Source organism: Grammomys surdaster, unplaced genomic scaffold (genome assembly GCF_004785775.1).
Source record: "Grammomys surdaster isolate TR1022 unplaced genomic scaffold, NIH_TR_1.0 125562, whole genome shotgun sequence".
NCBI classification, from domain to species: Eukaryota; Metazoa; Chordata; class Mammalia; order Rodentia; family Muridae; genus Grammomys; species Grammomys surdaster.
Genome location: NW_021620409.1, coordinates 484,562 through 507,731, shown reverse-complemented (window position 1 = coordinate 507,731; position 23,170 = coordinate 484,562). Strand labels below are relative to the sequence as shown.

Sequence of the window (23,170 nt, the reverse complement as noted above, 5' to 3'; positions counted from 1 at the left end):
TGTCATTTTTTGGGGAAGGGGGGGTTATTGTTTTTTTTTGGGGGTGCTGGGGGATAACATAATAAGCAGAAGAAAGTCATAGCTTCCTTTCCTGCAGGAATAAAGGTTTAAAACAGCCTCTTGGACACAGTGTCCCTGCTAACTATAGTAGCACATCCCGCATGCCAGGACCTACTACCTATCTTCCTGTCTATTTATACACATTTCCAAAAAGTCTTCTGTAGCAGGAGTTTCAGGACAGACTCATATGGTCTCAGACGTCCACATGTGTCTAATGCCCCCGAGGACCGCCCCTATCTGGGGGCCTCCTTAGGGAGAGTGGCGAGGATACACACGAGCTACAAGCACCCTCTGGTGTCCAGGCTTAGAGCTAGCAGTCCTACATTTGTCCTTGGTAGACTTCTTGCTCCTTTCACCCACTGGGCTAGACCAGCTCCTGGACTAGTCAGGCAAACACTTGTGAGGTCTCTGTTACAGTCTGTCCAAATTAGGAGGGAAGAGGTTAAAGGTAAAGACTTCTTCACCTTGGGAAAAGACTCAGTGTCTTTGGAAATCTGCCTCCCTCTGAATGTCCAGCTTGCGTGAAGAGGAATGCTCAAAATCATGAATCGCCCACTGCTTCAGACCTTGCTAACCAGACCCCTCACCTCATAATGAGTCTTTCAGGCCTTATGTAATAGCAAGCTCAAACATTGTTAATAAAAACATTTATTATTTTTCATTTTATACAGAACAACCTGAAGTCTGCATCATGACTTTAACAGCTACCCAGGGGTTTACAGTGTGTTCATCTCAACAGTGTGGTGCTGGAATCGGGTTCCATACAAACACAGGCAGGCGTTTTTGGATAAGGAGGGGCACAACAGGAGTGTATCTCAACCCTTTCTCAAAGAAAAGGCAGTAGAGCATTCTGAGTCACTGAAAATCTGTGCAAACAGGGCTGCTAAAATAAGGGCCGTGCTATGAGCTCTTACTCAACGGAAGAGCAAAAGACACTGATAAATAAAGGACCATTTCCTTGACACGGGATGAGAAGAAGGCTTACTGTTTTGAATGCCCCCAGCCTTAGGTCCATCTAATGGGAACTACATGTAATTGCTGTTCAAAAAGGAATCCCTGGGACCAGACCCCAAAGAGGCTGGTCATTCCTGAGCCCTTGTTCTGTGCCAGAGCATATTAACAGGAGAAACCAAGGTCAGAAGATAGTGGCTTATGTTCCATGGAAGTAAAAGACCTAGTTCACATTAAGTACTGATAAAGCCAAATGACCGGGAAGACCACAGATCGGACAGACCTGCTAAGAGAGGACCCTAGCAGAGTCCAGGACAGGGAGACCCAGAGCGTCCTCAGCTCGAGGCACAGCAGGTATAGAAAGCCTGGAAGGAAACAGAAGAACTCCCCCAGACCTTAACTTTAATGGTATAATTTAAAAGGAAAAATAGATTCAAATGTTGGGTGCTGGTCACAATAAATACCATGCTATTTATGGTCACCAGATAGCATAAAAAGTTGCCAAAGCGCCTCCAGCTATAACCAATAGATCTTGCTAGGTAGGCGGTGCTTGTGTACATGGGGAAAAGCCCCAGTGTTTGACACAGCTGACATCCAACATGATTTCTATGGACATAAAGCGGGCCTGTTCCTGGCCTAAATGACTTAGCGGCCAGAAGAGTAGAAACAAAAGCTTCACTGAGTGGATGCAGCTTTTCTGTAACCTGCTTTGACCTAAAGAAGAGAGGAGCCAGACTCTTACTCTAGAGATGGTGGGCAGCCAGATCTAACCCCGACCACATGCATCAGTCCCGGTCATCCTACAGCTGGTGGGCAACTCATACCAGGGGGTTGGGGGTGTGGGTGAGCTGGTGAGGGAGAAGGGATCACTTTGTCTTTCAAGTCTTAATTTATATTTTAACTTCAAATGTATTTTCAGTGCCTCAGATACAGTTTAATCTTAAGTCTTAAAGGCCCCTGAAACAAAACAAAATTATACTTTATTTTTAAGCTTCCTCATTTTTTTAGAGTCAATTTCCCCCAGTCTCCCATTTTACCCTGACTTAGAGTCCACAAACTTCATCAGACCATCCGTGCTCATGGACTTGGGCCTTTCTAGAGGGAAGCCTAGGGCTCTGCTCCAGATGAGCTGGGCTAGCACACCCAGTGCCCTTGACACTCCGAACAGGACTGTGTAGTAATTCATCTCCGTCATGCCATAGTACTGTTGAGGTAGAAGAGAAACCTTGTGAGATAGTGGTACATGTAGTCCACAGTAACATAGAGACACCCTCTCTCTTGCCATCCCTTTCTCCAGTCTTAGCCCAGTCAGCCTTAAATAAAAAGAACACCAGGAAAAATAAAGCAGTCACAAGTCAAGTCAGTCAAGAGCTTGACACCAGCCCCTGCCACAGCAACTCCATCAGAGGGCTCTGTGAGGAGGGACACAGAAGATTCCGTGTGCTGGTGGAGCCTGGTAGAGTAGAGTAGACCTGAAATTCCATCTACTTAAGAGGCTGAGGTGGGAGATCAAGTTAAGGTCACAGGCCAAGGAAACAGCTCAGTTGGTAGAATGTTTGCCAGTTAAGGCTGAGGGCCTGAGTTCAGATTCCCAATTTAAACATAAGTCAGGGTTGTGGCATGTGCCCCAAATCCTGCAGACAGGAGGACCACTTGTGCTTGTCACCATGGAGTGGCACCAATGAGCTCCAGGTTCATTAAGAGACTCCGTCTCCAAATATAAGATGGAAAGCAACAGAGGAAGACACTTGAACTTGATATCACCTCTACAATCCTTATGTACTTATATGCGACAGACACAAGAACACATTCACCACCAACTAACCACAAAAGCGCCAGGCCTGCTGCTATGTGTACGCCTTCATCCCCAGCCCTTGTGGATAGAGCCAATGAATCTCTGAGTTCAAGGCCAGACTGGTCTACATAGAGCTCTTTTTTTTTTTTTGGTTTTTCGAGACAGGGTTTCTCTGTGTAGCCCTGGCTGTCCTGGAGCTTACTCTGTAGACCAGGCTGGCCTCGAACTCAGAAATCCGCCTGCCTCTGCCTCCCAAGTGCTGGGATTAAAGGCGTGCGCCACCACTGCCCGGCCCTACATAGAATTCTAAGCCAGTCAAGGCTACTGGGTGAGACCTGTCTCAAAAAGGGGCCACATGTGAGACTTTGGGGTCCACACCCCTGCTCTGATTAGGGAGCTGATTTTGTGCTTGGCAGAGAACAACGGTGGAGAAAGTAGGGAGGAGAGGACTTACCTGGAGCAGCACCCCACTGTGAGCATCTACATTGGGCCAAGGGTTCTTAGCCTTCCCTTGCTCTAAGAGGATATTGGGTACGATCTTGTACAGCTGAGCAACCAGCTTAAACATGGGGTCCTTAGGCAGATGTTTCAGAGCGAACTCCCGCTGGCAGGAGTATCGTGGGTCAGTCTTCCTTAGCACTGCATGACCATATCCCGGGACAACCTGTAAGGAATGGGAAAAAATAACAGAGTTGGCATGTTCAGGTAGAAAGTTCTTCTCTTCATTCCTAGGGTGATTTGGTCCTGGTGCTCATGCAGGACTGTAAATGCAAAGTCAACCTGGTAGCTCAGGGAGACCTGTCTGAGAATAAATGAAGGGCGGGCTGTAAACACAGCTCTGTGGTGGAATGCTTGCCTAGCCGTAAGACGCTGGGTTCAAGCTCTAGTATTATAAAAAAAAAAAAACTAAATTCACAAGGAAAACACACGGAGAAAAAACAGAAAAAAAAGCTCCTTCTTCGCTAACACAGGGACTGCTTTTATTCTTTTCTGTATTTTTTCCTTGAGATAAGGTCTCGATGGTCTAGAATTTTCTTTCAAACTGCAGTGTGTGGGTCTTGGTCTCTTTCCTGGCTGCTTACCCGCCCTGAGTTGAGTGTGTTCCAGATGTAATCTCGTAACTTCTCATCTGACACGTCCTTGCCAACTTCCTTCTGTAGCTGTGTCAGCCAGACAAGCACCTCCTACATGTTAAGTTCAAGGGTAGGCGAAGAGAAATGTGAATACACATGCCAAGGAAAGCATGTCAAGATAAAAGACAGAGCATGTGCGTAAAAACAAGACACAGAGCAGAAAGAAAAAGAAAGGCCAGTCTCACCTGATTTGCTAGTCCATGTAGAGGCCCCGCCAGCCCATTCATGGCTGCTGCAAAGGACAGGTAAGGGTCTGAAAGGGCGCTGCCCACCAAATGGCTTGTGTGGGCGCTTACATTACCTCCCTCATGGTCACTGTGGATAGTGAGGTACAAACGCATGAGCTCTGTGAACTGAGGGTCCGTGTAGCCTAACATGTTGGTAAAATTGTGGGACCAGTCCAGTTTAGAGTCAATGGCCCCAATACTGCTGCCCTCCCGGTACAGATTCCGGTAGATCTTTGCTGCAACACACGGTAGCTTGGCAATCAGGTCCATACAGTCTTCATAGATGAGCTGATGAGAGACAAGAAAGGTGGAGAAAAAAGGAATCATCCACAAGGCATTAGGCTGCAATACTATCCTTTGCAGTGATGGCTGTGTGCTGAGTGGTTGCATACTGAGTCCATTTCGAGGTAACAAGAAGCATACACGGAGTAAACCACTGTGATCCAAGTCTGTAACATCTGCGGTGTATTAACATACAACCCCCCATTGTTTCCATCCCCTCAATGCAGAATGGCCACTCACAGATGAAGAACTATCTGAGGCTCCCAGACCTTAGTTATTAAACTAAAATCTGAACCCTGATGTGCTCAGTTGAGGCCCTCTCCAGGACGCTGTGACTCTGGTATTACTAAGCATGTGCTAAGATGTCACCTTTACATGAACACAAAGGGAGTTCCACACGGCATAGCACACAGAGATTCTCTCTCCTGCCATAGGGACTGAAGTTACAAGACTGTACAGATGCCTGTACCTGCTGAGCCATCTCACAGGCCCACTGTTTAAAGTTAATTCTTTATCTTTGTAATAATGTTTTCAAGTTAATTCTACATTCTAGTGTCCACATCAAAGTGCTGAGCAGCCGGGCGGTGGTGGCGCACGCCTTTAATCCCAGCACTTGGGAGGCAGAGGCAGGCGGATTTCTGAGTTCGAGAGTTCGAGGCTAGCCTGGTCTACAGAGTGAGTTCCAGAACAGCCAGGGCTACACAGAGAAACCCTGTCTTGAAAAACCAAAACAAAAAAAAAAAAAAAAAAAAAGTGCTGAGCAAAAGCTTCAACGTGTTAGGTATGCATTATGCTAAATATATTTACTATACAGGGTTTGATATATGTACACTTTGACAAAGAACCTGTGCAGCATGTAGGAGACCCACACTTTATTTATTTATTTTTTTTGTAAAATATGGGGCTAGAGAGATGGCTCCGTGTTTAAGAGCACTTGTTCTTGTATAGGATCCAGGTTCAGTTCCCAGCACCCAACATGTTGCCTAACAATGGTCTGTAACTCCAGATTCAGAGCATCAACGCTCTCTTCTGGTGTGTATGTGAGGCACAGACATACATGCAGACAAAACATGTATGTGAATGAATGAATGAATGAATGAATCTTGAAGAACATTCCCAAGGGACAGCATACTGTTTATCAAATGCTCAGCAGTGAAAACACACACACTGACATTTTACAGACTATTGTACACACCAAGCAGGTCATATTTATGTATTTAGGAATACATATGAGGAAAGATAACGAAGAAATGGTACAATTATAATGTAGTTCCAAAAATAAAATTTAAAAAACTTCCCAAAGCAATAACATGCCACTATGACAAGTGTCTTGAATAAAGGGATATAACTGACCATGATGCTCATGCATCTCTATAAAACTCTGGCCAAGATTCTTGTGTTAGCTACCATTTATCACTCATAAGATGCAGAAAAAGATGGGTTCTTTTTAAAATGGGTCTCGCATGTGTGCAAAAAAACAAATCTAAAACAACAAAACCACATAAAATGTTTGGATATCTCTATAAACTATCTCACAGGCACTTATTCTCAAGTGTGATGTGCTGGGTGGTGGCAGTGCTCCAAGCGGATCTCTGAGCCCCATGACAGTCAAGCTACACCCAGCTGACTGGTCTATTTCTAAAACATGGATTTTAGGGGCTACAAAGATAAGAGACACAATTGATATTGGATCTCAGGAGCATCACATCAACGTGATAGCTAGAGGTCTCAGATATCAATACCCAGGGCTTTAGCTGCACTGAGTTTGGCCATTTACAAAGAAACTGTGAAGCTAAAAATGGCTGGTGCATTTAACTCTGAGAAATACACTTCAGCAGTTACAAGCACTAGCTGCTCTTGCAGAGGACCCGGGTTCAGTTCCCAGCCATCACACGATAGTTCAACTATCTGTAACTCCAGATCCAGGTGATCTGATGCCCTCTTCTGACCGCTTCAAGCATTGTACACATGTGGAACACACACACACATACACGCAGGCAAAACACTCATACACGTAAGATAATCAAAAGATGAAACTTACAGTTGAATCATTGACTTCATGGCAATCTTTCCTATTATCGTAGGCTACACAGTAAATAACAATTATTTGTTTTGTCTTCCAAGACAGGTTTCTTTGTGTAGCCCTGGATGTCTTCAAACTCAGAAATCCACCTGACTCTGTCTCTGCCTCTCAAGGGATTAAAGGTGTGTGCCATCACTGCCCAGCTATAACAATTATTTGAACAGCAGGTAAAAGTGCTTGTTATGAAGCACCTGTTACTAAGGACCTGAGTTCAACTCCTGGGCTCCACATGGGAGGACCTTCATACGCATGCTCTGACACATAAGCACCTTCTGATTCCTCCAGTCCTAGGGGATTTAACATCTAGTCTTCATGGGTTCCCATGCATACAAACTCACAATGGTACACACACACACACACACACACACACACACGTATCTTTAAGAGTGTTTGCCGAGAATACACCTAGTCTGCCATCCCCAGCATCTCATAAAATGGTGTGGTAGCAAATGTCCATAATCCCAGCATTCAGAAGGCTAAAGGAAGGTTCAAGTCCAGTTTGGATTATACAGTGAGTTCAAAGACAGTAACTGCTACATAGCAAGATCCTTTCAATATCCCCACTACCTGCTCTATTTAATAAAGTGGTGTGGGATATGTGTGTATATGTATGTACATATGTGTATGTGTGCCTGTCTATATGTAGGTATCTGTGCAATGTATGTGCATATGTTTATGCATGTGTGTTTGTATGTATGTATGTGCCTGTGTATCTGTATGTATGTACATATGTGTCTGTGTATACATGATGTATATGCGTATGTATCTGTGTCTGAGCTGTATGTGTATGCATGTGTATATGTGTACATATGTATGTATTTATGTGTCTGTGTATCATTTACTTTCCTTATACTACTTATTTCCAGATAAACAAAGGGAGCTGAGAAGATGGCTTATTCAGCTGACTGCTTGCTCCTCAAGTATGAGCATCTGAGTTTAGATCTCCAGCACCCATGTGAAAACCCAAGTACAGCAATAGTGTCCGTAACCACAGCGTTGGGAAGGCTGAGACTGCTGGATCCCTGGAGTTTACTGGCCAAGCAGGCTAGCCAATTTAATGAGCTCGCTTCAGTCAAAGACCCGTCACAAAACATAAAGTAGATAAAGCAGAAAGGATAATGAAGACACCTGATGCTGACCCCTGGCCTCTACACATACAAACTCCACACATACAAAGAAAATGGGTGTCTTCTTGAAAACCTAGCTATATAATCTGCACTTCTGTGGTCTGTGTGGAGTTGGAAAAGGACTGCAGCGAGCACTGGGATAGCATGCCGTGGCCTTTCCACATCCAGTAAAAGAGTTCCAATGTCCGTAGTCACTTGTTTTGTTTTGCTTTTGTTTTTCAAGACAAGAGTTTCTCTGTGTAGCCATGGCTGTCCTGGAACTCACTCTGTAGACCAGGCTGGCCTCAAACTCAGAAATCCGCCTGCCTCTGCCTCCCAAGTGCTGGGATTAAAGGTGTGCGCCACCACTGTGCAGCTTGCTAGTCACCTTTCCAGCCCTGACAGTGTCGTGGGTTGTCTATAGAAAGTGACTGGCATTAGTCCTCCTAGACTGTCGCTGATTAGCTGTCATTCACCCAAACCGAAGGCTTCATAAAAGCTTGCCTTATTTGGGCTGGTGAGATGGCTCAGTGGATAATGGCACCTGACAAACAGTTTGATCCTTGGTACCAATATTGTATTAGGAGAAAATCCCTACAAATTGTCTTCTGACCTTCACATGCTGAGTGAGTGCTCAAATAAATAGGATTAAAGGGGAAAATTTTTTTTCTTTATGACTTCAACAGCAAACAAGTGTACTATCTTACAGGGAATGTTTGGTTTTGGGGACTGAACTTGGGGCCTCACTCATGGTGAGTGAATGCTCTCTGATCCCAGTCCCTAACAGTTCACCCCATCAGATCTCCTACCTCCCAGTACTTGGCTCTGTTCATCCCCTCAGCATACGCTCGGGCGAAGTTGCTCTCGCTGTTGAGGGCAGTGATGGCCGCACTGAGCTGAGACATGGGGTGCAGGTTGGTGGGAAAGTTGTCCAGCATGGTAACCACATGAGAAGGCAGAGCTGCCCTTTTTGCCCATTCTTGTGAGAGCCAAGATACCTATGAAAAAGGAGACATGCTCAGAAAAATACAACAGTAATAAATAATATTACTAAAGATAATCCTGCAGGGTTCAGTACAATCCAGAACCAGTCAGATTCTGCTGATACTTCTCAAAGCATACTCTTATAAACTCTAGCTATGGGCAGGTGAGGAGTACATTTTGACTAGAGAAAAGCAAGGAAGGGGAAGAAGGAAGAGCCATGTTCTTGGCTGTACCTGTTCCTCTGTGGGCATCTGTCCAGTTACCAGCAGCCAAAACAAGCCCTCAGGCAGGGGTTCTTCCCCACCCTTAGCCTTAGGCAGCAGTTTCTGGCATTCAGGGATACTATAGCCTCGGAAACGGATGCCCTTGAGAAAGAAGAGTGAGAATTACAACCAAAGTTATCAATCTGTCAGTCATATAATTTATACCAAACACTTCAGTGTGAGAGGATGGACTCCCTCCCAAAAGTTGTCTTCTGGTGTTCAGACTTACAATGTGGCACTTGTATCAGGAGACATGCACGAATGCAAATACACAAAGTAAAAATATTTATTTACTTAAAAAAAAATATATATATATATGTTGGGTTGGGTGTGGCAATGCACATCTTTAATACCAGCACTCAGAGGGCAGAGGCCCAGACAGGAGAACCACTTGTCTAGAGGCCAGCATGTATGTCTCAAAACAAACAAACAAAAAGTGTTGGTTTTTTGTTTTTGTTTTTTTGAGACAGGGTTTCTCTTTATAGCCTGGGCTGTCTTGGAACTCACTCTGTAGACCAGGCTGGCCTCGAACTCAGAAATCTGCCTGCCTCTGCCTCTCCCTCCCAAGTGCAAAAGTGTATTTTTTAAAATATTCATTTGCTTAATTTTTTATTTTTTGAGTGCATCAATGTACTCATGGCATATACTGTGAGATCACAGTGGCCTCAACCTCAGAGTTGCACAAGCACCACCACACCTGGCTAATTATGTTACTTTTCCCTGTGTGTGGTGTACCGGTGAGTGCAGGCTGCTGAGCCATCAGATCTCCATAGCGCAGGAGTATCAAGTGTTTGTGAGGAAACAGATGTCAGTGCTGAAAGGCAAACTTGGTATCTATCGACAAGAGCAGTATGTGCTCTTAATTGCTAAGCCACCTCTCTAGTTCCATAAATGTGGTTTTGTTTGTTTGTTTGTTTTTTCCCTTCCCTTCTCCCTCTTGCTCTGGCCTGCTCGCTCCGGCCCAAAGTACACTGTAGCTGTCTTCAGACACCTGAAAGAGGGCATCAGATCTCATTATAGATGGTTGTGAGCTACCATGTGGTTGCTAGGATTTGAACTCACGACCTCCTGAAGAGCAGTCAGTGCTCTTAACTGCTGAGCCATTTTTTTCAAATCAGGATTTCTTCTGTATAGCTCTGACTGTCCTAGAAATCACTCTGTAGACCAGGCTGGCCTCAAAACTCAGAGATCTGCCTACCCCTGTCTCCTGAGTGTGCATTAAAGGAGTTCGATTTTTTTTTTAATTAAAAAAACAAAACAAAACAAAACAAAACAAAAGCAAAAAAGTCATGCTTGCACTAGACTGCCGTGAGTTCAAGGTCAGTCTGGTACACACAGCCAGTTCCAGGTCGGCCAAGGCTACAGAGTGAAATCTATCTCAAAAACCAAACAAAACAAGACCATCGAAAGAACCAAAACCAAACAAAACCCTGGTACTTTCAAATATTCATTCTTCACATACTGACTTCTGCCTTTGCTCTCTTACTCTGTACTTGGATGTACTAAAGAGAAAGCATGTTCTTCAGTTCCTAGTCACACCTAGTCTGCACTGTGCTGTCCAGTTTCCAAACTCGTTTGTACGGTCAGAAGCCCTGACCATCACTGGCAGGAGGCGATGGAGTCTTACCTCATCGGGATCAAGAACTGAGGTCTCATACACAAGTCCCTTCATGCCTCTCATGCCACCGTACATCTGAAGGAAAGAAGTTGAACCAATCAGAGTCAGAGACTCAGAGCTGGGCGGAGCTCCATGGAGCCCAGAGAGGATGGTTACTCTCTTTCTTGCAAGATTACACGAGGAGGCGGTTTCTGGGGTTGAATTTCTAGACCTGAACCAGCATGTTACAAGACCGCCAATGCTGGGAATTAATGTTCATTCCGAGTTATTACTGTGCCTTGTTTGCTTCCTCTTCTTAACTGGGTTTTATTTTTCCTCCTGACCATTCTTGACTTCCTCTACACTGAAAGCTAAGTTAAATGGAATTAATCTACTATGGGCAGGGTGAGGGAAGGAGGCAATGATTAGACACTGGTAGCTGAGCAGCCCAAACTCTTAAGGCTGAGAAGCTACCCTAAGGCTAGAGGATTAACTGGGGCACAGTCTAACTGGATGGCTGGCACAGCATCAATCAGAAGACAGTCCAGGCAACAGCTAGAGTTGTGAACTGAATAGAAACTTCATCTTTGTCAGAGGTGAATGAGGAAAGGCTTAATTATTACATTTACAGAAAAGAACTCCTCGCTAAGGAATACCATAAACCCCAACATTTCATTGTACAAAACGGAATACTTTTGAACTACCAGTAAAGAAGATGGTACCATGCGGTACACATTACAGAGCTACTTTCCTCATCTAAGACACCAGAGCCCTTACCATGTCCACCGTGATTTGGCCCACCACTGTCTTCCCATGCTGCTGTTTGAAGTTCTTAATTCTGGCTTGCTCCTTAGGTATCAGATTGCTCAGTACCTCTTTCAAATTCTAGAAACAGAAATAGAAGAGTTAAATGATAGAAGAAAAATCTATAGGGTTTCCTACTGTGAAGAAAGGTATGTGCAGAATACTTGTTAGCACTTCTCTGACAGGCATGGGGAGGAGGGAATGGGCGCTTCATTTTGCAGAGATGAAAATGTCCTGGATGTGGACAGTAATGCTCACTCAGTGATTAAAAAGTCAGAAATGGTGGGCACACGCCTATAATCCTAGCACTCAAGAGGCGGAGGCAGCAGGATTAGTGAAGCCACCCCAATCTAATAGAAGGGCCACATAACAGGACTTTGTACTAGGAATTCAAACAAACAAACACATCCCTTTAACTGTACATTTTACTTCATCCAGGGAGTATGAGTCTAATTTAATGGTCAAGTGCTTCCCTAGCACGTTTGAGGTCTCGGCTTTAATGCTCAATATTACAAGAAGCAAAAAGGGGAGGGGAACACTTGCTGTTTCCACAGTATGCTCCACTAAATAAATTTTTTTAAAATAGTGTTATAATAATCACAACAGTAACTATTGGCTAACTCCATCAGACTTAGGGTAATGTGGTAAGTAGTTGCCAAGCACTCTATCCCGAGGTCAGACTGCGGCATGGATTTGCAGTCCTTGCCAGATCTTACCGTGGAAGAAGCACTGGCATGCCGGGCAGCAAGGACGAGACAGGATGAGTTCTGTAAAGAGACAAGACAAAATCCTTACTAATGCCTTTCTATTGAGTAGTTTCGGTGACTCGATTTTTCATTTCATTTTCATCTTTTAGGACATCTGTCATAAGGATAAATAGCTGGCCGGTGATTCTGCTTCTCATATCCAGTGTCACTAGTGTTCCTGTAAGAAGTGTCCTGTCCATCACACAGCTGAGTTCCTGGGCAACAGCCGTTCTAGTGTCTAGTGCATCCACATTTAATTGTCAATATGTCTGAGTGGCCCCACTGGCAATTGCTGCTGCTGCTGCTAGGATGTCTGCATTATTAACGTCTCCTTATTCAATTAACCTGTCCAATCCTTTAACAGCAGCATTTTAACCCTCCCAGTTTATCTTCCAGAGAACCAGACAGAAGCAATCAGGGTGTTGCATGTCTGATTATACAAAGACGCTAATTACAACTGATGCAAACTACAACTGTCATGTCCTGTCATGTCCTTTAAAAGGAGAAGTAAAGGGCCGGGCGGTGGTGGCGCATGCCTTTAATCCCAGCACTTGGGAGATTTCCCAAGCACTTGGGAGTTCGAGGCCAGCCTGATCTACAGAGTTAGTCCCAGGACAGCCAGGGCTACATAGAGAAACCCTGTCTCGAAAACCAAAAAAAAAAAAAAAAAAAGTAAAGGATTATTCCACTTGCCCATCCCTTCTGGTTTTAAAAGCACATAGAATATCTACAAAGAAGCAACTGACAGACAACGACTTAAGATGATCAGAGGAGGGGCTACAGAGATGCCTCAGCAGTTAAGAGCACTACCTACCTCCTCTTGCAGAAGAGCACAAAATCAAAACAGAGGTGGCTGAAGAGAGCTCAACAAACAGAAATACTGGCTGACCTTCCAGTGGACTAAGGATTAACAGCAGCCACATGGCAGCTTACAACCATCTGCAACTCTAGTTCTAGGAAATCTAATGCCCTCTTCCAGCTTCCACAGGTACCAGGCATGGATGGTACGCAGAAGAACTTGTCTAATATGCACAAGACCTTGGATCCCCACTCTGCTCCCTCAAAGAACTCCATAAACTGTATGTATGCAGTGATACAGCGATAGTCCCAGCACTCAGGAGGCAGAGGCACTAGAATCAGAATAAGATAAATCTCAGCTGCATGAGTTTGAGCCCACCCTTGTACCATGTCTCAAAAGTAAATGAATTAATTGGAAATGCAGACATGTGTCTCAGAGTTAACTTCAATCTACAGTTTATATGAAAAACTGCAGCAAGTCCTAAAAGGTCTACCGCTTCATTCTGTTATCTTGGCTATGAGACCTAACATAATAGTCTCATGTTTCAAATCTCTTAAATCATCTTAAAATGGTAATAAAAAGCCAATTCTAGGGGTGTGAGAGATAGCTCAGTGGGCAAGAGTGTTTACTCTGCAAGCATGAAGACCAAGCCCAAATCTCCAATACCCTCAAAAAAGCAAGACATCAATACTAAATTATAGCTGTTTTTCTAAAGTTACTAGGTATTTTGTTATTAAATAAATATAACCTGTAAGTACTTTTCAGAATATTTTAACATATTTGTTTTAAGTGCAGTTCTATCCATAATTAGTATCTTGCAAATATAGGTCTAGAACAAAACAAAACAAAACAAAACAAAAAAAAAACCAGTAACATAATAGGCATGCTGCTTGTACCTGTAACTCAGAAACCAACTGTGGGGCTGAGAAAGGAGGATCCTAAGGTCAGTCAACCTAGCCAGAGAGGGGTAATCATCCAGGCTCAAAGCATTTGCTGACAGTGACAGAAGACTCCCAACCTTGTGCCCTAGCCTCCACTCGTACACACTTGTACACAGTATGCACCACACACAGTAAGCCACTTTCAGAACAGTTAAATAAACTACAGGAGATAATTTGTATGAAGGCATGCAGGAGGGCTCAGCAGTTAAGCACATTTGTTCTTGCAGAGGACCCAGCACCCACATGCTGGCCCACAAACATGGTAACTCTGGTACCAGAGGACCTAATCTCCCTACGAACCAGACATGCAGGTAGTGCGCAGACATACGTATGCAAACCACTCATATACATATGGGTGTGGTAGTGAAACCTTTAATTTCAACACTCAGGAGAGGCAGGCGGATATCTGGAGTACAAGGTCAGCTGGTCTACAAACCAGTTCCTAGGCACCTAAGGCTGTTTGTACATAGAGAAACCCTGTCTCGAAAAACCAAAAGCTAAATAACAAAACAACAAATTTTAAAGCATGCAGGACTCTGACTTGTGAATAGTAATAAATTCAATATTTGTTTCTTTAAAGATGCACTGGCCTTGTACAGCATGGTGGTGACATGCCTGTAATCCAAGCACTATAAAGGCTGAAGCAGGAGGACTCAAATGCTAGGCTAGCCTGGGCTACAGAGTGAACCTGTGCATTTGAAAAAAGAAAAAAAAAATCAGGAATTCAACAGTCTCAGTTATGAACCATATCCAGTCTGAGAGCTTTGTGAAACCCTATCGCAAAAGAAAAAAAGAAAAAGATAGACAGAATTGTATTAGCTATAACACGAAGAGTCAGTTAAACCCTACTAGGAAAGAATGAATTGCTAATTCCCTTTGGCAACAAAACAGGAAATAACTCCTCGATCCCCTATTTTTTTGTGAGGGGTGTTACTGAGACTCAGGATATAATCATGCTAACCTGGAACCTGTGCCTAAATCCTCCTTAAACCCTCTGAAATGTCTGCAGTTCCAGACAGGAGGTGCTTGAGGTCACATCCAAGCCAGGCACACCTCCATTCAGCTACCAACGGTTGCCACAGAGAGCCGCAGAATGGCTTTGTACAGTACATTCAGGTTATTCTAACTGATAGGACAGAAAGATTACAAACTTCTGAGTCACTCTTGAACTTCTACCTCCCAGCTCCTCCCCCACCCTGGAGGCGTGGCACCGGGGATTTCAGCTTCTGGTTGCTTGCCACAGTAGTCACCTCACTGAACAGCAGCTGTCAGGCGAACCGGGCAGCCACTTCACTCAATAGGTTAGTTCCTTCATGGGGAGAGCTGCTACCATAGCTTGGCGAGTAATGGCAGACAGCCAGGATTCCCTCCCTAAAGCATGAAAGTGCAAGTGCCACAACCATTAAGAAGCCTTTTCAAACCTCATATCATACACAGTTGCCTTGAGTTTGCTCATTTTATTTGAGACAGGATCTCACGTAACCCAGGCTGGCTTTGAACCTATGCTCCTCCTGCTTGACTCCTGAGTGCTGGGATTACAGATGTGCTGTTATACCTGACTGCTTACTTCTGAGGTATTTCATTTCTGAGACAAGGGCCCACTATGTAGCCCAGGTTGGCCTGGATCCTCCTGTCTTGGCATCATGAGGACTGGGATTGTAGGCACAAGGTACCTGGCTCAGTGAGTTTGCAATTATTGACGGAATTATGTTTCTTAAATGGGCTGACATCAAAAAAATATTATCACCTCTATTTTACAGGGCTAAGAGAGAAAAGGACCAGTGAGTTATATGGTAATGCTATGAAAGAAACTTTTCTATAGTCCTTAAGAATATTTCTGCTAGGGCTGGAGAGATAGCTCAGCAGTTAAGAGCACCGACTGCTCTTCCAGAGGTCCTGAGTTCAATTCCCAGCAACCACATGGTAACTCTCAACCATCTGTAATGGGATCTGATGCTTCTTCTGGTGTGCATGAAAACAGCGACAGTGTACTCATATGCATAAAATAAATAAATGAACCTTAAAAAAAAAAAGACCATTACGATTAAAAAAAAAAAAAGAATATTCCTGCTAAAATAGGTCAATGGGCAAATTGCTAGTCATGTATCAGTGAACTAGTACCTCACATTCTGGAATCTTATTTGAGAGCCACTCAGGATGTTGTATTCTTACACTCTTCTATCTTCTTATATCACTAATTCCTATGAAGGGCTCGCTCTTTTTTATCAAGACAAGACAATTTCCCTTCAACCACTGACTCTGACTACATTCCCAGAACTCCAACATTAAAACCTTGAGAGGCTGGGCATAGTATCGAAGCCTTTAATCCCAGCACTTGGGAGGTTGAGGCAGGCAGATCTCTGAGTTCAAGGCTAGACTGCTCTATACCGTGAGTTCCAGACCAGCCAGAGATACACAGGAGACCCTACCTAAAATAATGATGGAGCTAGAGAGATGGTTAAGCAGCTAAGATGCAGTTCCAGAGTTCAGTTCCCAGCACCAACACTGGATAGCTCACAATCCCTCCAACTCTAGCTCAGAGGGAGGGGTGCATGGGGGGGGGTGAGGCCACCATTCTCAGGGGAAAACACACAAACATACTGATAGTGAAATAATTCAGGCAGGGTGCAGTGGTGTTGACCCTTTATGAGGCTCCTTAGTGTTACACCCGAAGGCCTGCCATGGTGGTGCACACCTGTGACCTTAGAGCTTGGGCAGTATGAGCAGGATCAGTCTAAACCAGCCTCAGTTATATATGGAACCCTGTCTCAGAGAAACTCAAAAAAGGAAATTTATTTTTTATTTTTTTCACATACAGGACCATTTTAATTTTGAGTAATATTTTGTACATCACTTACACAGAAAGAAAATTTATAAAAAGAACAACCAACCAAAAAGAAAAAAAAGAAAAACCAACTAACAAACAACAACAGTAAACTGGGCTAGGACAAAGACTCCTCTGTTTCCAGAATCAGGTCAGAGAACTAAAGCCATTTACAGCCTGTGTTTCACAATGGTCATGCTGGAAGCAAGCCTGCAATGTTTGGTCAGGCCACTTACAGACCAAGCAGAGTAGTCAGATTTTATACTCTGACCCCCTTAATACTAATAAGAGTTCTCTTAATAATTCTACCTGCCAAGCCAGGTAGTGGTAGTGCACTCCTCTGATCCTAGACAGAGGCAGGCAGATCTCTAAGTCTGAGGCCAGCCTAGTCTACAGAGTGAGTTCCAGGACAGCCAGAGCTACTACACCCTGTCTTAAAAAAACTAAACAAAAAAAAGGCAAAAATCTACCTATCATTTTCCTTTTACATTATTACTTACGTGTTTGAGTCACACATACATACTATGGCTTTGGTGTAGAGGTCAGAGGACAAATTACAGAAACTGGTTCTGTCTTTCCACTACGTGGAACCCGAGTGGTCATCAGGCTTGGCAGCCAAGTGCCATTACCTGCTGAGCCATCTTGCTGTCTCCTACCTGTCATTCTCACAGTATCTTGCCTACAAGTCCACTAATTATTCAGAGAGGAAGACCAGAAAAGATTATCATTCATACTCAGAAAAGGACTGAGTTGTCCAAATCAAAAACAAAGAATAGTCTTAATTTTTTGTTTCAGCAGAAATCCATTCTGTTCTTTGTAAGTCTATTCGTTTTATTAAGTATTTTTAAAATTATGTGTGGGAGACGGTCTCACTATACAGCCTTGGCTGGCCCCAAACTCATAACAGATACATGTGTCTGCCTCTGAAATGTTGGGATTAAGGGAAGTGCCAACATGCCTAGGTTATAAAATTTATTTTTAAAGATTTGTTCTAGGCCGGGCAGTGGTGGCACACGCCTTTAATCCCAGCACTTGGGAGGCAGAGGCAGGTGGATTTCTGAGTTTGAGGCCAGCCTGGTCTACAGAGTGAGTTCCAGGATAGCCAGGACTACACAGAGAAACCCTGTCTCGAAAAACCAAAAAAAAAAAAAAAAAAAAAGAAAAAAGAAAAAAAAAAAGACTTGTTTTAATTCATGAACCTAGAGTTAAAAGCAATTATAAAGTCATCTAATCTGGATCCTGGGAACCAAAACTCAGGTCTTTTTCAAGAGTAGTTTATGCTCTTAACTGATAAGCCATCTCTCCAGATCCAATTTATTGTTTTTTAATGTATTAGCTTTTATTACTTTTAACTTAGAAATTCATCCCTGGGCTGGTGAGAAGGCCCAGCAGGTAAAGGCACTTGCTATTAACATCTGATGATCTGAGTTTGTAGAAGGAGCAAAAAATTAACTCATATAAACTGTCCTCTGACTGTTCCTAAGAGCTGTGTGACATGTGCCCAGACACAAATTATTACACATACACCAAATGTCCATGATTCGTCACCTTAGCATTTTTTGAAAATAATAAATGATTCCCTCTTCTGCTAGATTTTTTTTTAAAAAAAAAAAAAACAAGTTTTAGCTCCTAACACTTTGGTCCAGGTTTTACAAGAATCCTTTCTCAAGTCCTGCAAAATAATAAAGCTGGGTATGGTAGGTCATGCCTGTAAGCCTAGCAACACACATCAGTTCAAAAATATAAACACACACTGTCAGGTTCCATCTAGTTTCTTTTTTTTTTTTTTTTTTTTTTTGAGACAGGGTTTCTCTGTCCTGGAACTCACTCTGTAGACCAGGCTGGCCTCGAACTCAGAAATCCGCCTGCCTCTGCCTCCCAAGTGCTGGGATTGAAGGTGTGCGCCACCACCACCTGGTTCCATCTCGTTTCTTGAGGATCACACTCTCATCAAATCAGCAAGCACGCCAGATAATAGTGTCTAAGAAAACCTGGGCAGTGGAAATAACTGGCGGATGCTAAGAAGATAGCGCTAAAGTTGCCCAAGAAATCATCATGTGGCCTTAGCTGAGATCCAAGTCTGGTTTCCTGTGCTGCAGGCTTGAACTCTAAGAACAAGAAATGCCGATAGATCTCTTCTCTACTTCTTCCCCATGAAGAAGCTTCTGTTTTTGCTGAGCCCAGGAAATCCTATGCTACCAATTTAAAGGCCAGTAGGAACAAATAGACTTATCTATCCCACAGTTAACATTAAGTCCCACTTGGTCAAGGAAGGTAAATGCCCACAGATCAGAGCTTTGCCTATTTCACAGGAGAGAAACGACTCTGCTTCGTTGGGATTAACTTCAGACTGAGGCTTACAGAAATGTGCAGCAAAGCTGGGCGCAGTGGTGTACGGCTTTAATTCCAGCACCTGGGGGTAGAAGGCAGAGCATGTGTATCTGAGTTTCAGGCCAGCCTGTGCTACACAGAGAAACCCTGTCTTGGGGTGCGGGGAGGAAGAAAGTTGTGGTGTAGGCATGCTGTAAGTACTGTGTGGAGTTAAAGTACCCAGCCTAGAGAAGTAATTCTCACTGATACAGAATCCCCTTTAGGATGGGTGTGATGGTGCAAGCCTTGAACTCTCCAGCACCTGAGACAGACTTAACATGGGGATTAAGAGAGAGTTCTTGGCCAGACTTGGGTTACATGGTGAGACTTTTAAAACAATATTCCTTTTAGATAGGGCTGATTAAGCATGTTGACTTCAAAAGCTTAAAGGTGACCTGGTGGCCCTGTTCCAATCCCTATCCAATTCCAGATCACCGATGGAGACCAGGGCAAAGCTGGGCTCAAGTATGATAAGTACAACTATTGGTCAAGATCTACTTACGCATCTTTAGGTCTTGATAGATTTTATTTTTTGGTAAAAAATAATAATCCTTTTCCTAATTGTCCCCCCCACACACAGGTTTCATGTAGCCACAGGCTGGCCTGAAACTTTTGGAACTTGAGATCTCTCTGCGTTAGATTCTTTAATCCTGGAATCACAGCCATGCATCAGTGCAAGTGCACACTCTGAAGGTGTCTAAGGCAAACACTCTATCACTGAGCTCTAGCTGCCGATTTTCAGCCTTTTTTTTTTTTTTTCCGAGACAGGGTTTCTCTGTGTAGCTCCCACTATCCTGGAACTCACTCTGCACACCAGGCTGACCTCAAACTCAGAGATCAGCCTGCCTCTATGCCCCTCCAGCCCCTCTTATGCTGAGATTAAAGATGTGCACCACCACCAATCTTTAAAGCCTCTCTTAGTATTAAAAAGTAAAACTGGGGGGCTGGAGAGATGGCGCAGTGGTTAAGAGTACTGACTGTTCTTCCAGAGGTCCTGAGTTCAAATCCCAGCAACCACATGGTGGCTCACAACCATCCATAATGAGATTCGATGCCCTCTTCTGGTGTGTCTGAAGATAGCTACAGTGTACTCATAAATAAAATAAATAAATCTTTTTTTAAAAAAAAAAAAAAAGTAAAACTGGTCACCAATGACTAAGGAATCAGGGCTGATTTAGAAAGCTCAGGCAGTTAGGAGCAATGTTGATATGCTGAAAGGCTCCTCAGACTCCCAGTTACACTGCATGGCTCTCTCGAGGTTCTACCCCTGAATTCTGTTAGGCTTTGATGGTTTTGTGTGTTGTTTTATGGTTCTCTCTCCCAGTGTGTCTGTAACTTCAGGTGTCTTCATCCACTGGTGTTCACCTTATTAACATCTGAATAGAAAGTCTCATTAAAACCTGTTTCCTGACAGACTGACTGGCAAAGGAGACCCTGAGGTCCCATCTGCTTCCACTCTTCCCCCAACCCCAGCATTATAAGGCTCATAGGTGATGTAACTAAAGTGGCCTTTAGGTGGAGGCAGGGATACGAACTTGGGTTCTTAACTTTACACAGCAAGCTTAAGGGAACCCACTCTGTGAAGCCCACGATGACCTTGAGTTTGTAATGATCGTCCTGTCTAAGCCTCCCAAGTGTTTGTTTTACAGGTGAGAGACCCCATGCTCTGCTTCTGGACTTTGCTAATTCTGTTGTTCTTGTTGTCGTTTTGATTTTTGATACAAGGTTCCTCTGTGTAGTCTTTTTTTTTCTTTTTTTTTTTGGTTTTTTCGAGACAGGGTTTCTCTGGGTAGTCCTGGCTGTCTTGGAACTCACTCTGTAGACCAGGCTAGCCTCAAACTCAGAGATCCGCCTGCCTCTGCCCCCCAAGTGCTGGGATTGAAGGCGTGCGCCACCACCGCCCGGCTTCCTCTGTGTAGTCTTGATGTCCTGGAACTCACTCTGGAGGCCAGCCTGGCCTCCAGCTCCAGATCACAGAGATCCACCTGCCTCTGCCTCCAGTGCGCTGGGATTAAAGGCAAAGGTGTGTGCTACCACTGCCTGGCTGTCTTTGCTGATTTCAAGAGTAAGCCTCACCTCTTTACTTGGGAGTATCATGTAGCTCAGGATGGCCTCGAACTTACTATGTAGCTACGTTTCCCCAGTGTTGGGATTACAGCCATGTAGCACTGCATTCCACACTGAGATTCAAGAAACTTGACCAACCAAGTCCAAAAGACTTTTAAGTTTCTGGGATCCTCAACTCCACTTCTAACATAAAAGAATGACAATACGAATGTGGCCCAGTCATCTCCTCAAAGCATTCTGAAATTTCCTAGGGCTTTAAGAGGCAAGGTAAACTCACAAAGTAAATCCAAAGGCCTTTTCAAGTTCACTGTTGTGTTAGACTATCTGGTCTGGGAGAGCAGCTCTGAACGGATCTAATTATAGGTCCGACATTTTGCCAAAACACCATCTAGAATTTGCTTCATTTCCCAAGAGGTTCCCTTACCCAGTTCCCTGGCAGCAGGAGTAGCAACAGCCAAGGAAGGCAAGTGTCTACCAAATCTACCTTGCTGCTGGACACTGACAAAAACCCCCAAGATAAATCCCACAGGTTTTGTGGTACACCTGACAACTATGCATCTCACACAGCAAGTCAAAGCAATTCTAAGTCTTATCTTTCCTCCAGGTGTACTCTTCTTCAAACTGTCTACTGATGAGAAAACCTATCCGTTTCATTAAAACTAAAACAGAAGCCAAGGTCATTTGTGGGACTGTCCCCACTTGGATTAGAGAACTGCACAGCTGGGCCTCTGTTTAAAGGCCCAAATTATGCAGAGCCCAAAGCAGTGATAATGTGAAATCATGAGTTATCCTTAATTCTGGACTTGAACTTCAGAATTTAAAAGGCAAACTATCAAATTAAAGGGCCCCAGGGAATAAAAGGAAGTACTCCTGGTAAGTAGTAGAACTGAGTCACGTGACCTTGGTGTTACTACCTCGCGCCTGTCTTCATTTATTGGCCTGTAGCTTGGAGGAACAACCTTTCTGGTTCTCGCTAGAGTCTTATGTGATACTCAATCAGCAGGTTTAACAGAAATGCCCCACCCTATCCTAGCTCCTCCTATATATATATATTAGGTACAGAAGTCCCAAGGACAAAGAGGAGCTGGGGGGCTCTGAGTCCTCTACCAAAACTGAAACGGCGGGGGACACTTAAAGGCTTCAATTACACTGAGGAAAGAAACAGGTCCTGACAGGACTCACCCTACAAAGCAGAACCAAAATTAGCCCCAGTGACCAAGTGAGCACATTTGTACATCCCCCCCACTCCTCCTCCAAACAGTTCTCTCCCTAACTCGGGGGGCACCCCACATCTCTGCTCGCTGGCCTTGCAGCCAGGGCCGTGCATCCCTCGCTTCCACCTTGGATGCTTGATATGACAGAAGGCGGGCCTCCGGGCCGCCCGGGACTGCAGGCCGGCGCCGGGAACATTCACCTCAGCCGGAAGGGCACGCAGCACATGGCCTAGGAGATTCGGGAAGGGCTGGCGGCCTGCCAGTGCCGGGCCCCTTTAAGGCGCGGAGGGCTGCGCTCCGGTGTGGGAGGGAGAGCCGGGGCCGGAGGCCCTGCGGTCGCCTCAGCCCCACCCCGCGCGCCACGGCGCGCTCCCTCCTTTAAGCTCACCTTGGCTCCCAAGAGCCGGGCTGCCGCAGTGAGTAGAGCCATGGCGGGCGAACTCTGGGACCTGGAGGGAAGGGAACGAAGGGAGAGAGCTGCAGCTGCAACGGGAACGGCCGCCGCTGTGATGGAGACCGCGCCAACCGGCCGACAAGGTTGAAAGGAGGCGGCCGAGGGGAAGGGTAGACAAACCGGCAGAGGCGCCCAGCCCAGGGTCCTCGGCGAGGCCCCGCCCCCTGGCCGAAACCTGAGCCCGCCCCTCTCCAGGGACCCACCCCGGCCTCGGCCATTGGCCCAAGATGGAGGAGGGGCGGGACCTGAGCCGTTGACAGATGTTATGGCGGGGAGGATTGGCCCATGAGGATTAGGCTAATTAGGAATGGGTGGGGAGGGGTTTGTAGGTGTCTAAGGATGTGCCTGAGAACTCAGTTAACTTCCTTCTTTGGCTTTTCCCTTTGCCCTTAACACATTTCGGATTCTCCGGAGAACGGAAAAGATAAAGCTCCAGCACGCGACTTTTGAAGGTCACAGCACACAGCAAC

The 23,170-nt window shown here is 44.7% G+C and overlaps 1 protein-coding gene across 1 annotated transcript; it reads right to left on the bottom strand.

Moving 5' to 3' along the window:
- Positions 1 to 690: 690 nt before the first annotated feature.
- Cs (citrate synthase) lies at positions 691 to 22,836 on the bottom strand. Its single transcript, XM_028786645.1, has 10 exons — positions 22,635 to 22,836; positions 12,002 to 12,052; positions 11,259 to 11,366; positions 10,512 to 10,577; positions 8,855 to 8,986; positions 8,447 to 8,635; positions 4,125 to 4,454; positions 3,889 to 3,990; positions 3,261 to 3,470; positions 691 to 2,215 (listed from the first exon to the last, which is right to left on the bottom strand). Exons 1-10 carry the CDS (start codon positions 22,674 to 22,676, stop codon positions 2,045 to 2,047), a joined length of 1,401 nt encoding a protein of 466 aa, XP_028642478.1. The 5' UTR covers positions 22,677 to 22,836; the 3' UTR covers positions 691 to 2,044.
- Between the last annotated feature and the right edge of the window lie 334 nt (positions 22,837 to 23,170).

Coding starts and splice junctions, on each gene's coding strand:
- Cs (XM_028786645.1), bottom strand. CDS start 22,676: ATGGCTCTACTCACTGCGGCAGCCCGGCTCTTGGGAGCCAAG. Junction 8,636..8,854: donor AGATGCCCACAGAGGAACAG/GTACAGCCAAGA, acceptor CCTTTTTCATAG/GTATCTTGGCTCTCACAAGA. Junction 3,991..4,124: donor TACATGGACTAGCAAATCAG/GTGAGACTGGCC, acceptor CTTAACATGTAG/GAGGTGCTTGTCTGGCTGAC.